Here is a 14402-nt window from a genome sequence, read left to right as displayed (position 1 = left end):
CCTCCTGAGGCACGTGCTCTTTGTACGCTGTCTTTCTATACATAGTATATTCGCAGCTGGTGGCTTATACAGCGGAAACGACGGGCCGGGCGATTAGCATATTTCACTTTCAGGGACACTGGAGAATCATGGCTCCCAGTGGCCAACCTTGGAATTTTTGCCGTTTTCAATGGGGCAGGCTCGTTTTTTGGTGACAAAAAATCGTAGAGGCGCAAATTCTAAAAGGCCGTAGAAAGGCACGTTCCAGGAGCTGTGCCTCATTTTCCAAATGCAAAACTCTTAAAAACGGGGCTTCGAACTCTGCTCCCATGATATGCATGTGAAATCTCAACGTCGGAAACCTATGGAAGTCATCGTTTCTCAGGACAAAAATGAGCGGCCTGAAAAAAACGAACGCTCAACGGAAAGCCCAAACTCGCTCGGAGGCCCAAATAGAGGGAAGACGTAAAATTCGTTTCGCTGTGTTGTCACATTTTTCCGCGAAGAAAAACACGTTCCTCACTGAAGTTGTCTACAACGCCGTGGAGTCTTTGACCGTAGTATCTTGATAATCCACTCATCCACGAGCACCAAGGACGAACGGGTTAAGCGGTTTTGCCGACAGTTAACGCGCAATCGCCAAGGGCCAAGTTCAAATAACGCAGACTTGAAGCATTTTATTGTTTGCAGCTTCGCTAAAGCGCTTAGTTTGTTTCTGCAAGTGAAATAAAGCTTATCAAGTTTTGATATTTCTGATCACCCATCTTAGAATTGATTACAAGAGAAAAATATTAAGGGAGTTTCGCACCGGTAGCGCCAAGTGTGAAGTGCCTTGTTTTTTACTCTTTATTTTTCTTTCTTTATGTCGTCGTCTCTTTCTTTTTTTCACTTCTGTTTGAGTTTTCCTTCTTTCTTGCGTGTTTATTTCTATATTTTATTTTAAGATTTATATTTATTAATCTCTCCTTCTCGCTATGTCAGTCCCCATTTGTATTTCTTTTCTCTCACTTTCTGCCCTTCCTACTAGATTTCTGTCTCTTTCTATCTGTTCTCACTCTACTTCTGTCCCTTTCTTCTTCTGTTCATTTTCTAGCTTTCATTGTCTTTTCGCCTTTAGTTCTATTTCTTCTTTCTATGGTAATATTTCTATGTGATACCTTTCTCTCTAAGATTACTTTGCGCAAACATTTGACACTTGACAAAAGAAAAGACGAGGACGAGCGCTAATTTCCAACAAAGTGTAGTAAAGAAAGCATACAATTATAGGATCTCAAAATTCGAAAACAAACAAATCATTCTAGGAGACCACAAAATGCCTTGTGCGAAAATCATACATTCTCGGTAAAGACAATTGATTTTCACTTAGCCTGAAAAAGGGCGTTCTGACGCAGTTGAGCTATAAACTACAACTTCTTTATCCATCGATAGTTCCTCTTGTAGTTTTATTTCTACTTTTTCTGTGTTAATGGTATTCACAAAACAACCTTTGCATGATACAAATATTGTTGAAAAAAAAGAAATAAAACTACAAGATCAATTATCGAGTCAGTGACGTTTTGTATATTACGGCTGAACTGTGGCAGCACTGCCTCTCTCGAGCTACGGCAAAAAAAATGACTTTCCCGAGAATGTAAAATTTTGCTCATGGCATTTTGTGAGCTTCTAGAATGATTGGTTTGTTTTCAGAGACGAAGCTCCTAAGGCCGTAGGACTGTACATGCTTGTCTCTCTTGGTACGTGACCGCCTAGTGCTATGACTCACTCAGCAGGTGCAAACGGACGGATGGACGCACAGCAGACGGATGAAAAGAAAGAAAGAAAGAAAGACAGACAGACAGACAGACAGACAGACAGACAGACAGACAGACGTACCATTCACGGTTTGCCGATAGAACCTTGCGAAGCTTCATTCCACTCATCATCATTCACTCCGTGGATATGCGGTGATTGTTTGATTGTTTTCAAATTGCGCGAGTATATATATATATATATATATATATATATATATATATATATATATATATATATATATATATATATATATATATATATATATATATATATATATATATATATATATATATATATATATATATATATATATATATATATCTACGCTCTCCGTACTAAACCTTGTTGGTCGTGCGCGCCCTCATCCTTCTTTTTTGTCCTGTAGCGTAGCCGGCCGTCGAACATGTGATCTCTTACTCTTAAGCCTGTTGGGCCAAACCACGAGGTTACGAAGCGTACGTTACCCAGATCGCTAACGGCGAGTTATTTCTATACAAATATGCCATTGGCAGCCCTCGAAGCTCAGCACCTTATGCGCGTTTTCATCATCTGTAGTGAATGACGCGAAAAGTGCGTGTTAAGTGCGCTCTGAAGGTGGTCGCCCCGCATGTCGCAATGCGCGTAATTAACGCTTCATAATGCGTAGTATAATAACAGTGTCGCAAACGAGTGCCTAATCAGGCGCGCGTCGCCAACTTTATACAACAGCATAGAATCATAGCGCCAAAAGTTCCCCAAAAAGCGTGCGTATAACAACAACAAAAAACAATGAAAAGGCATAAAATGATCATGCCCTCCCCCATGAAAGTTCTAAAATTAGCTAGAGAGGACTCTGGCGCTGAAATGTTTCAGCCCCCGGAGACATGATGGGTAGTACACTGAGTTTTCTAGTCTTCGTGCTTGAGAGATTTAAACTCACTTGTGGATTTGTTTAGTGTTGCGTTTTGGTTTTGTTTCTAATGAAAGAACAGACCATAGTGAACTTCATCAGCCGATTTGAATTGGTGAGCCTAAAAAAGCGAAGTTGGTGAAGCGTAACTGCACATCCTTTGCTGAACTTTGTCTTGCGGCAAAACGGATTCATAACACGCGAAGTCAACAGAGCCAAAAGAACGAGGATTAGACAAATCCGTGTACTACACATCATTCTCATGCTGGCCCAAGTACCATGCATTGCAGCTCCCATAGACACTAGCGCCAGAGGTCCTTGTGGTCTAATTATATAAAACTTTGTCATTACCCCCTAAAGACGGCCGCTGACAACCATCATGGTCACATCGAACGCCGGGCAAAATCTGAATTGATCGTGAAAGGGGAAATGACTCAATGCTGAAGGGCGCCAGCGCCAGATAAATGTGCATCTGCCTTCTTTTTGAGCCTTCTATGTGCTACCCGTATATAGGAGACACCAAGGAGAGACACCTGGGAGCTTCGTGAACCCGGGTGCGAGCTGATACAAGTGCGCGGCGACTGTTAGAGAATCAGTCAGCAGTCGCTGAAGAAGCTACGTTGCTCAAATTACAGTGTTTTGGTCGCCCAAACAAGGCATTTTTTAAGGCGTAGTGTCGTCAGTCAATCTTTAATGATAAAGCTATGACGCGCAGGGAGAGGTGAAAAGTTTCAGAAGGTGTCCTTGAAGAGGCAGGTAATGCATAGAGTGTCCTATATACCAAGAGGGGGCTCGGGGGCTAATGTCACCTAGAGCTGCAACGCACTGCGCTTCAGCCACATGTAATCTAAGGGTATGTGGACAGATTTGTCTACGCTTCGTTCTTTCGTTTCTATTTGGCTTCGTGATGCTGGACATCATTTTGCCGCAAGAAAATGTTCAGCAGAAGTTCAGCAGTTACGCTTGTGGGAACCGAGCGTGCCATCCCCGTTTCGCGCCTCCCTTCCCTGCTAGCGTGAGCGCTGGCCTTGTGCGGCTCGAGCGTTGAGAACATGGCCACGCTAATTAGGGATGAGCTGCTGGATAGTCGCCATACTTGACGGATCGTTGCTGGGACATGGACGAAGCAGAGCGGTGGGCGTGTTAAGAGTGCTGCACTCAGCTTCCTTTGCTCGCGTCTCGTCGGTGTTACCCGCGTGCCGTCTGCATTATCGAGTGCGATAGGACGCATGGACGCATGCACGGACGGGTGGACATACGGACAAAGGGACGGATGTATGCATGCACAGACAGACAGACAGACAGACAGACAGACAGACAGACAGACAGACAGACAGACAGACAGACAGACAGACAGACAGACAGACAGACAGACAGACAGACAGACAGACAGACAGAGAGACAGACAGGCAGACAGACAGACAGACAGACAGACAGACAGACAGACAGACAGACAGACAGACAGACAGACAGACAGATGGATGGATGGATGGACGCACGAACGAACGCATAGAAAGACGCATGGACGAACACGCGGACGGACGAATGTATTGGCGGATGGTCGGGCAGAAGCACGAATTGACGTACGAATGCTTCGCAATACTCATCATTCATTCCGTGGATATGCTGCGATTTCTTTTGTTTGGCGTGAGCCGCGCGGTACGTTTGCTGCACGGGGATGCGTGTCCGAACTTTTTCAGACAATGCTTCCCTTTTAAGCCATGCTAGCACGCATCACAGCGCTCCACCGAACCTCATTGGCCGCCCGTGAGAGTCCCTCTCAGGGTAGCTTGCCTTCGCACTGCGCTCACCCGCCACTGGGCCAAGTCGCATAGACCTGCTCGAGAGCAGATGCGCTGCTTCAGCAGGTGGCTTCCTGTACGCGCGCTCAACGGCTGCCCTTTTGATAGACCTAGTGCCTGCCGGCAAGCGTACACTCTGTCGGTCGTAAAGGGTCCCTGACACGGTATTTTCACACTCCGTTTTTCATCATAGTACTACTGGAGCAAAGCATTCACACCCGAGTTCAATCGAAACACGCATTATAAACGGAGCTACAAGTACTAAAAAAATGTGGCCCCGCATCTGCATGTTACACCGCCAATGTCGTTGAAAGACGACAGTCTTGCGTCTGGAGAGAGTGAACAAAACGTTTATTCGATGTTCTGCGCAAGAAAATTGGTGAATGGTATTCTGGAGGCGTTACGTTAGAGTGCCTCGAGCGTGCAGCGGAGGCGGATGAGCGCATCAAGTCACGTCACACGCCAGACATGAGCGCTATCTGACTGTTATCCTGGAAAACGGGCGCGCGCCCGTCTTTTAGGTGATAAGGTGGAGAACGCAAAGCGACGGGTAGGTGCCACCACCATGTCGTCTTTGCAAACCGTTTGAAACACTTGCCGTTTCGTGCAAGCTTTGCATGGCCAGTGCAGCGTTATAAAGGCTACGATCCTTAAAATTAGTTATGTATGCCTTTTTTAGTAAAAAATACACATATATAGGTATTGACGTGTTGTTGTGGTGCATTAGATATGCGCAATAGTTGCTTTTTAATTGACAATTGCACAAGTATGAACGCTAGATCTTGAGCATCATTGGTGGGCGCTGCGGATGGGTTTGGCTATTTGGAGAATCGTTTGGTGACTTTAGTGCCGTGTAGGGAACTATTAAGGGTGAATGCGCATTCACTTCCTGTATCAATCAGAATTTTTTAGCAAATTTCTGGGGTAGCTTTAAGCTCTACCATAGTAGAGTACCGAGCACTCTAAATCGTTACCCACTTTTTCTAAACACACATGCCGACAAAAATTTAAACGACGATCAGTGCAAGAAATGCCTCAAAAGTCGATGCTAGTTCGTGAAAACCACGGCCATACCCGCTTAATTCGGAGACTTCATTTGGTTGAGAGAATGGCAGGCGTTGCCGACGGCTGACCGCCTTGCGGCGTGGGGTGTGGCACCCTCCACCTCATGTCCGTAGTGCGGCCGGACGGAAACTCTAAATCATGTACTTCACGAATGTCCTAAGGCACGTACTTTCTGGCATTCGGTGACCAGCCTGTTTCAAGATAGCATGCAATGACAGTCGCCGCACAGAGACATTTTTGTTGAGATGACAATGTGTATTGGTGCTTTTGTATTGTGGAAGCGGAGGGGACTGGTGGGCCTGCGGGGACGCCCTCAGAGGGCTATGTTTCCTCTGCAACATCGCTTAAGAACCACGATGTTAACACATCTGAACGAACAGTTGTTCATTCTGGGGGAGGAAGCTTTCCCCCTGTGGTGGTCAACACAATTTATTCTTCTGAGAAAGAACAAAATGTCCATGCCTTGCCTTCATTACTGAGAAGGTAGGCTAGTGTTTGTGATTTCATTGAACCTGCATTTAGTATTGTATAGGTATTTATTTATTCTTATACGCATTTTTGAAAATGTTGTTCTTGTTCTTTTTCATGAATTATACGTATCAGTATAGTTTTCTTTATGCACGTTTGAACTTCTGTGACAAACAATTCCTGTTGCGCATTTGAATGTATATTAAGACACATTAGCAATACCTTGAGAACGAACAATGTAACACATAAATGTGTTCTGTGTACGTATGTTTTTTTCAGAAATAAAATTCTCTTAAACACATACAGACAAATGTACAGACAGACAGAACGAAATGTTTGCGTCGAAGGTCCCCAAGAAAGACTATCGTCTTTCTCCTCCTCCTTCGCTCTCTCCTCCCCCGCTCGACCTTTTACACTCAATTGTCCTCAACTCTTCCTTCGAGTGCTCGGGGCTAAGCTCCACCTTGACTTCGCCTGCGCCACGATGTGGCGTGAGACCGCACACGCGTAAATCCCGCCGCCGATCCGATACCGGTAGTCTGTGCTGCGCCTTCCACAGCCAATCAGATCAGCTGAAAACGATGACGTCAATGGGGCAGAGCTCGCCGCTTGGTGTATGGGCGGTTGAAAACGCGTTTGGCCGAGTCGCAGGGATCTGCAGCTATCTGGAGCAATTTGCAGATTTAAAGCGTTGTAATATAGTATACAGTTTACGCAGAGAGCTCGAATTGGTTTCTAAATTACTCTTGAGACTTGGTCTACTGGCTCAATGTGTTTGTAAAAAGTCGTCAAAGCAATTTCAGGGTCTTTTTAAGGAGTTTTCTGCCGGCCCGCAAGCTCAATGTTTTCACACTGTGCTGTACCTTGGGTAAATAAACCCGTGTTTTGACCAGCTGCCTTGAGTGCCATCTCTTCACCGTGTCAAAGAGTCCATTAACCCTGGCGTAGCGTATTTGTGCGCTACGGCAGTGGAAAGTGTCGCGTCCCTTCTCGGTCGCCTTTTGAAAACCTATCTCCACGCGCTTCACCACTTGTGACCTTTTTTAGGCTGACCAACTATAATCGACTCACGACGATCACAAAGGTTTTTTCTAATGAAACAAAACCAAAACACAACCATAAACAAAGACACACGTGCGTTCTAAGTCCGCTAGCACGAAGAACAGGCACATAAATGTACTAAGTAGCACTACATATTTCTGATGGGTGCTGAATTATTGCAGTGCCAGAGTCGCCTGTATTTACCTTTTGGAAACTTGCAATGTAACGGGTTGTCAACAAAGGAAAGAGAGATGCCCAGCGATGCAGCCAGCACCATTTTATAGAAGAGATGCACTCGAGACAATTCCTATAATTTGTGAACTCTATAGACACAATTGGTGAATATTCAATACTCTAAATGTTCGTAAATAGCTTTTAATGCATGATATAACAATTCTGGAGCGGTCTGTTTTTCGTCGTGCTTTCAAACGTCATCTACGTTATATTGGTAGTTGTATTGTTTTATATATCATCCGAATTTCCTCTGTTTTTCTCTCCTCCCGAAAGAGTGAGCAGGTGTTGTGCCCCTCCAGGTGGCTGTACCAGCTTGCTCTCTTGCTCTTTCTTCTGTGTCCATGTGTATATGCGTATGCAAATCAAATAATAATAATAATTTGCATGTTTGTGAAATACTTGTAGCTTCTAAACGGAGAGCATACTTTGTTTGTATTTTATTAAATAGTCAACTTCGCGCCGAGTGAACAACCGCTGTGAGAGAAAAAAAAACGCACATAGACACCACGGGCGCTCACTTACAACTGTATTATCGACTACGACTCGTGTCTTTAGCCCACAAGCAGCGTTCGCTGGCGCACTAATTAGTCTCTGTTATCGTGGTGCGTTTTGGGGGGCTAATACGTCAGCCCGTGTGGTCTGCACGGCGATTGCCTCGCATTAACGGCATCAGGGGCAAACAGAAACTTTAGCTCACTGTGGAAGCGTTATGACGTAAAAGTCCATGATGCAAAGGCACCCGATCATGCGAAATATTGAAACAGTTTTAATTGTAGACAATGATTCGATTTTATTCAGTCATCGGGAATTTTATGCGGTCCCGAGAAGTAGTATTTGTGCACCCCCTAGTTACTCTTATAAACTGCCACACTGAAATTCCCTCACGGGAGGTTCTTCGATTTTCGAGGGAGCCTCACGTGGAGCGAGTGTGCGGAATGGTTCACGGCAGGATGGCCACCACACGCACAGGGGAACCGCTGGCCATGCAGACTTTGACGGGCAGTGCGATGGCTGTGGCACCGAGGGCCGGGACGCGCGACAGGTCGGCCAGGTTTTCGAGCACGTACACGTTGTGGGAGGAGAGAATCCTGTGCGTCGCGGAGGCGTTGAACAGATCCACGGAAGGTGAGTCCAGTCCGAAGCCGTAGATGTGCCGCTGCTCGACCAGGAACCGCGCTGCCTCCGGTGAAACTGTCGGGAAACGCCTCCATCCCTGGTCGTCGATACCCAAGTAAGCATTGCGGTTCGGCCAGAGCTGCATGAGTGGATAATAATATACAATGATTGCTGGTGTTTTACGCACCAAGATCTTGATGGTATTATGAGGCCCGAAGTAGCGAATCACTCCGAATTCATTTCCGCCTCTTGAATTTCTTTCACGTGCACCTAAATATGGGTTGACGTACGTGTGTTTTTAGCATTTTCCTTCTGTCAAAATGCACGCGTCTTGGACGCGAACTGATTACGCACCCTCGAACTTAGCATTTCTAAAATGCCACGGTACGTTTATGAAGAGTCTTGAAGATAAGTTCTGGTAGCATTATACACTGTACATTTCTTTGTTTTCCTCGTTTGGAAAAGATGATGTGATTTTGAGTTTACGACAACACACCAAACACTTTCTGTGCGTCACATCAGACGCTCATTCACGCATTTGAATTTGTGCAGAAACTTGAAGCACGCTTCATCATGTCAAGCTACTTCTTTGGTAGTGGCGCTACATCCATGACAGAAGCACTTTTAACTCGACTGATCTCTGATTACATCACAATTGTTTCCATTGTAGTCATCAAAAGAGCACACAGTGCGTCGTTACTACCTGGCCTGCTGTAGGAGGAAGGCATACACTAAAGCCTGGAGTAGATGCCTCACTAGAGGTTACGCAACAGGAGGATTGCTCGATGATACTTCTACAGCTCACGTTAGTAGGCACCGTAAAATTTTGTGTAAATGCAGGCTGAGTGTCACCTTTGAACTCCCAAGCTATACTATTTCCTCCATTGTCGTCACCGACAAGCAGTTTGACGTTTGTGAGCTATCTACCTCTTCAACTGTCCACGCTACGCGTGTTGCTCAAAGCCTTCACCGAGGCTCAAGAGTGATCAGCAGCAGCACCGCAAACTCCGACTTCTACGTTTGGCAGTCGTCGTACGAACCCGTCAGCATGCTACTTCAGCATCTGTGAGACGAATTTCAATTATGCGAGTCTAAGCAAATTTTCGCATTAATTGCGTGGACTTGGCTCATCTGTCGTTCTCTAACAATACACGTGTGAAACCTTGGGCAGATTTTGAAACTGCTGGCGTAGACTTGTTCGGCCGGCCTTCGATGCAAAATCTACACGCCGAACTGTGCTTGCGGCCGCGAGCGCAACAGTCTTGACAGGAGTTCACGTGTGACACAGAGAACGTCAATGATTTCTGCAACTATCTCAACCCAACTATGATAGAATAAGAAAAAGTAGAGCAAATTTTCGTCATCAAAAATGGTATGCGTTTGCAATTCTCGTCTCCAGGAATTCCACTAACGTCACATCCATTGCCAATTTCGCCAAGTCATTGATTTACACAAAAAAAAAAAAACGGTCACTGACTTGTCATACAGTCCCTCAAGTCTAATGTTTTTAGGCCGTTGCGGTCTTTTCTGGTCGTAGTGATAAGCAGATGTTGACTACCCTGATTGCGAAGAGTTGATAAACTCTGAATATTTTTCAACAGAACTTCTGCTCTCCATTGTTTATGAAGCCATGCATGAGCAGAAAAGGGTTGTCGAGGTGCTTCACCCTGGTTATAAAAGCAAACTTGGCTGGAGCGTTGTTGACATGTAGGTTGCTGACATGCGATTTGCAAGATATGTTGCACAACTTCCCGGTGTTTAGCGTTTACCCAAAGTTATAAAACTACCGAACTATTCGCAAGTTTCCGCAGTGGATACGAATTACACTGAATAGGTGAACAAGTATTTCGTCACTCCTTTTTGGCCGGTGTGTCGGAACATGGAGTTAAGGTGTCTCAATGATCATACGGTAGGAGGTAGGAGCACGCGCAAGCAATGGCTCAACTCTCATTGAATCTTCTTAGGTTTGCTCAGCATTTTATCTACAAGGAACCTAAGTGGCTACTAAGTGCACTGAAATAAAATTTTAAAGTAACCAAGAAGTAGCCGTGCTGCTAACCTAAAATTTTTGTCCCCGAACGGTTTCGTGAAGCAGCCAGTTTCGCAATAATGTGGCCCTCAACGGCCCCCTGGCTGTTATCAGGGCTCGCCAACGAAGACTATTTTGAAATCTCAGCAGAGAACATGTTTTCACAAAGTATTGCTCTATTTACTTTGTTTTTACACACCCGCCTTTCCGAAACGCCTCGTGGGAATGAAGGCACATCATATCGAAGAAAAATGAATGAATAGGTTGAGAGAGATAATGTATTGACAGGAAAGTAGAGAGGTCAGCCTGAGCTACTGTTTGCTCTGGCCTGCTTTACTTATTCAGACATAAAAGCATTGCAATGCTGGCTACGTTAGCGGAGGCCGTCTGAACGTGACGGTATTGACGTGGAAAAAGTGAACAATAATCTGCTTTTGTCACCTCACCTTATAACGTCCAGTCCTCTCCACAAAAAGGGAGCCGTGAGGAACGTGCCCATGCTCCGCCTCCCAGCGCTCAATGTCCTCGACGGACAACTCGTACGCGGGATTCTCGCTCGACTGTGCCTCAACGTCCACGAGTGCGATGGGCAAGAACATGAGGCGTTCCAGTGGTATCTGGCTCACAGTCCACCTCTCGGGAGCGAAATGAATAGGCGCATCCAGATGGGTGCCACCGTGAGTAGCCAGCTCAACGACATCAGCCTGGTACCTGAAAAAGGAAAGAACAGGAGTAATCAATGTTTTTCATTACTCCTTTGCCACATGGCAAGTGTAGCAAATAAATTATAAAAGGCAGCAAGCCTGGAAGGCTTTTTGTGCGTTTCCACAGCTAAATGTTGGGGAAAATCAAAGTTCATTGTTACTTTTCTTGTGTTTTTAACACTCAGCGGGGATACTTTGTGATTAGCTTTATGAAACATGTTTTCTTCTGGTACAAGTGGAACAAAATAAACCAAGGAATTCAGTACTCATACATTGATGCATCTGTGTTTCTTGCTTGCTCCTTCCACTGTGCCATAAAAAAATGCTGCATATATTCTGTTTAGGTTGTCGTGGCTTAAAGGCATATGCGTATCAGCTGGGGGGAAGTGGCAAGGGGCACGCGAGACCCTTCCCCCCCACTGGGAAAAGTTGGGGGTGGGCTGAGCACTTTTAACAGTGGTAACTGTCGGTTGCACGCGTGGGAAACCAACAAGTATGGCGAAGACTTGCTTCACCACATCAATCACCCAATTATATTGTTACGAGGAAATGAAAATGTTACCAGGAAATGTTTTATTATAGTAAAACGTTTCCAAAACTTCTGCTGTGACGATTGTCCTTGAAGGCTCCTTGCAGTGCGATGCTGAAGCTACAACTGATGTTAACCGGACATGACGTGCACCATTATAGTAGGAGTATATACGGACTGTTTATCTCCTTGTTATCAATTTAGATAGCTAGCATAGTAACCGTAATCACTTGACACCGACTTGATATTTGCAAAGCACCTTTACCAAACAAATTTGATACCTTTCGTGGTTCAGTGGTAGAATACATGACTGACATTCGAAATGTCGAATTTTGATTCCTTTTCGGATCCTAATTTTTAATCTTTGCACTCATTGTATCAACGCTGCCACTGCCAGACTTTTGAAAGATTCTCGCGTTTAAATTGCCGGCATCTGTTATCGCTGCTTCTAAATAGATACAAACTGTGAGGCACAAACTAACATACCGGAGCCCGTGGTATACAGGTACTGGACGCATGACTGAGAGAAAGAGTGTCATGGCGTACACATGATTTTCACGTTATGTCGGCATCATGCTCATGTTCTCATACCGTAATGCCGCCCCCCCCCCCCTGCCGATTTCGGTCTGTACTAACTGATGAGGCAAATACGAGAGTTCCAAGACGTAGCCAACCAGATATGTAGACAAGTAGATAGAAACGCTCAGGACACCTTTGGTTCTGTAGGAATTGCCCTGCATTTGAAATTCAATTTTTATCCGCTGACTTTTGTCATTTAAAATTCATTTGATGATTCAAATAATTATATACTGTTGGGAAGGCCGCCATAAACATGAGTGTATTCATGCGGAAAGTTGCTAGAGGCAGTGCATCAAAAGTGTCTCATGCAGTATGCAATACTGTTATGTGTATATATGACACAAAAAACATGTGTTGTCCTAGACCATGCTGCTGAAATTTTACTAAATGTTCCTTTTTTACGCTAATGAACAAGTCCTGCGTGCATAAAAAATCACAACAAAGTGCAAACGCGTCGACGAAGTTCTTGATCTCTTTATATATATATATATATATATATATATATATATATATATATATATATATATATATATATTCTGGATGATGAGTGAGGTAGGTAGTTTGCCCCCCCCCCCCCCCTCACTCGCAAAAGAGATGGTATGCCACTGCCTAAAGGTATGGCTTTAATGACGTTTAATTAGATATGCTAGACAACATTGTGAACTTCTGCTACAAGATACTATCGCTCAGGTGAAGCTCTCTACCTTCTTATAAATAAAACTCTCTCTGTCTGTTCTGCTACAAGAAAAAGTAGACCATGAAAAAACTGGCTGTTAATACACGCAAATGTCACTGCTTAAGCCTGCTGTCTGACAATATTTTCAATGTGTCGGTATTTAGTAGCGATAACATGCCTGAAAAAGTGTGTGTTCACTATGAGCACACTGAGCCACTTCACGTACCAATCTTCAGGCGTGCTCCCGCGACGTGAGACGTTGAGACGAAATTCGGCGTCGTCAGCCCAGAAGATTGTTCGGTTGTTAAAACTGTATGACAGGTCGACAAGCTTCTCGGGTGGTACAGTGAGACCGCCGCAGCTTGATGGGTTTCGGGCCGTCCCACGACCCGCAGCGAAGGCGCACCAGAGCAAGATGACAGCTGAGCACTTTGACGTCATAATAATGCTTGTGGGAAGAGCTGGAAGAATAGAATTGGAATACCTGGACTATATCGTTTGTAGTATACAGAAAAGGTTCAGCACACAGTTGTTGAAATTAGAATGGCTGAGAGATCGAGAGTCGTATATTGGGCGTTTTCGTAGATGATTACGAAAATAACTCAACAATAACTCGAAGAAAGCGGACAGGACAATATATGCCTTTGGAGGTTTCATAAGTTACACAGAAGGTCATAATTTCGATGTATATTTGCCATGATCAATATGAAGCACTATTTTCTTATTCTGCTTAACACTTATTGGCTGTCCTGTTTTTTGTTTGACCTTGCAGTATAAAAGAAAAAAAATGGGACTCATGAAAGTGCCATGTTCAATAAACTTCGCCTTACAGGCATGTTTTTTGAAGAACATAGAGAAGGCTGGAAGCACGAAGTGAACGTTAGTCATGTCGACTTAATGACCAGATTGACTGAAACGCATTTACATTGTTTTTTCTCGGAGCAGGAGTGAAGAAAACATTTGCCATACGATGTTACCCTGCGTTTTCTTTTTCAGGCTCAATAAGAATTCCTTGTTGTTTAACCTTTTTACGAGTCCTTCTTCCAGCAGTACAACCTATTCAACACAGATAATGACGTACGTGGGCACACTAACATACCTCAAATGTTAAGCAATAAACAGGCTTACGGATTCGCGATGTTCCAACAGAAGGGAGCTGCTTGCGTGGTTCGCGCTATAGCCGAGTCTATATCTTGCGCCACACGAAGCCGAGCGGACGCTTTTAAGATATCTCGTGGACGTAGGGGATCAGATTACAAAGCAAGAAAATCAAAAGGGAATAAGAAGATGCTCTGTGTAAAAATTCGCGCCAGATAGGGGCGTTGTCATTTGAAACCGCGAACGTTGACTGTTTTGTTTATGAGTTCATTGCCATCTCCACCGCACCAGATTTTATCAGTTAGCGAGCATTCAAGTTCAGCTCGTAGCCGGAAGCGCACAAGCAAAGTACAAGCCTTGCCAAAACAACTCTTGTTTATTAGCTACCACTGGTCTGATTTA

General features: G+C 44.6%; 1 protein-coding gene across 2 annotated transcripts; it reads right to left on the bottom strand.

Moving 5' to 3' along the window:
• Positions 1-8033: 8033 nt before the first annotated feature.
• LOC119170669 (isatin hydrolase) lies at positions 8034-14132 on the bottom strand. 2 transcript variants are annotated; one of them, XM_037421901.2, is made up of 4 exons: positions 14031-14132; positions 13129-13363; positions 10861-11125; positions 8034-8524 (listed from the first exon to the last, which is right to left on the bottom strand). In XM_037421901.2, exons 2-4 carry the CDS (start codon positions 13341-13343, stop codon positions 8210-8212), a joined length of 795 nt encoding a protein of 264 aa, XP_037277798.2. In that variant the 5' UTR covers positions 13344-13363; positions 14031-14132; the 3' UTR covers positions 8034-8209. The 2 variants fall into 2 exon arrangements, with proteins under 2 accessions (XP_037277798.2, XP_075743036.1); XM_075886921.1 differs by having other exon boundaries at positions 14002-14085.
• Between the last annotated feature and the right edge of the window lie 270 nt (positions 14133-14402).

The sequence above is a fragment of the Rhipicephalus microplus genome, chromosome 2 (assembly GCF_043290135.1).
Source record: "Rhipicephalus microplus isolate Deutch F79 chromosome 2, USDA_Rmic, whole genome shotgun sequence".
Lineage (NCBI taxonomy): Eukaryota > Metazoa > Arthropoda > Arachnida > Ixodida > Ixodidae > Rhipicephalus > Rhipicephalus microplus.
This window is presented reverse-complemented; position numbering and strand designations above follow the sequence as displayed.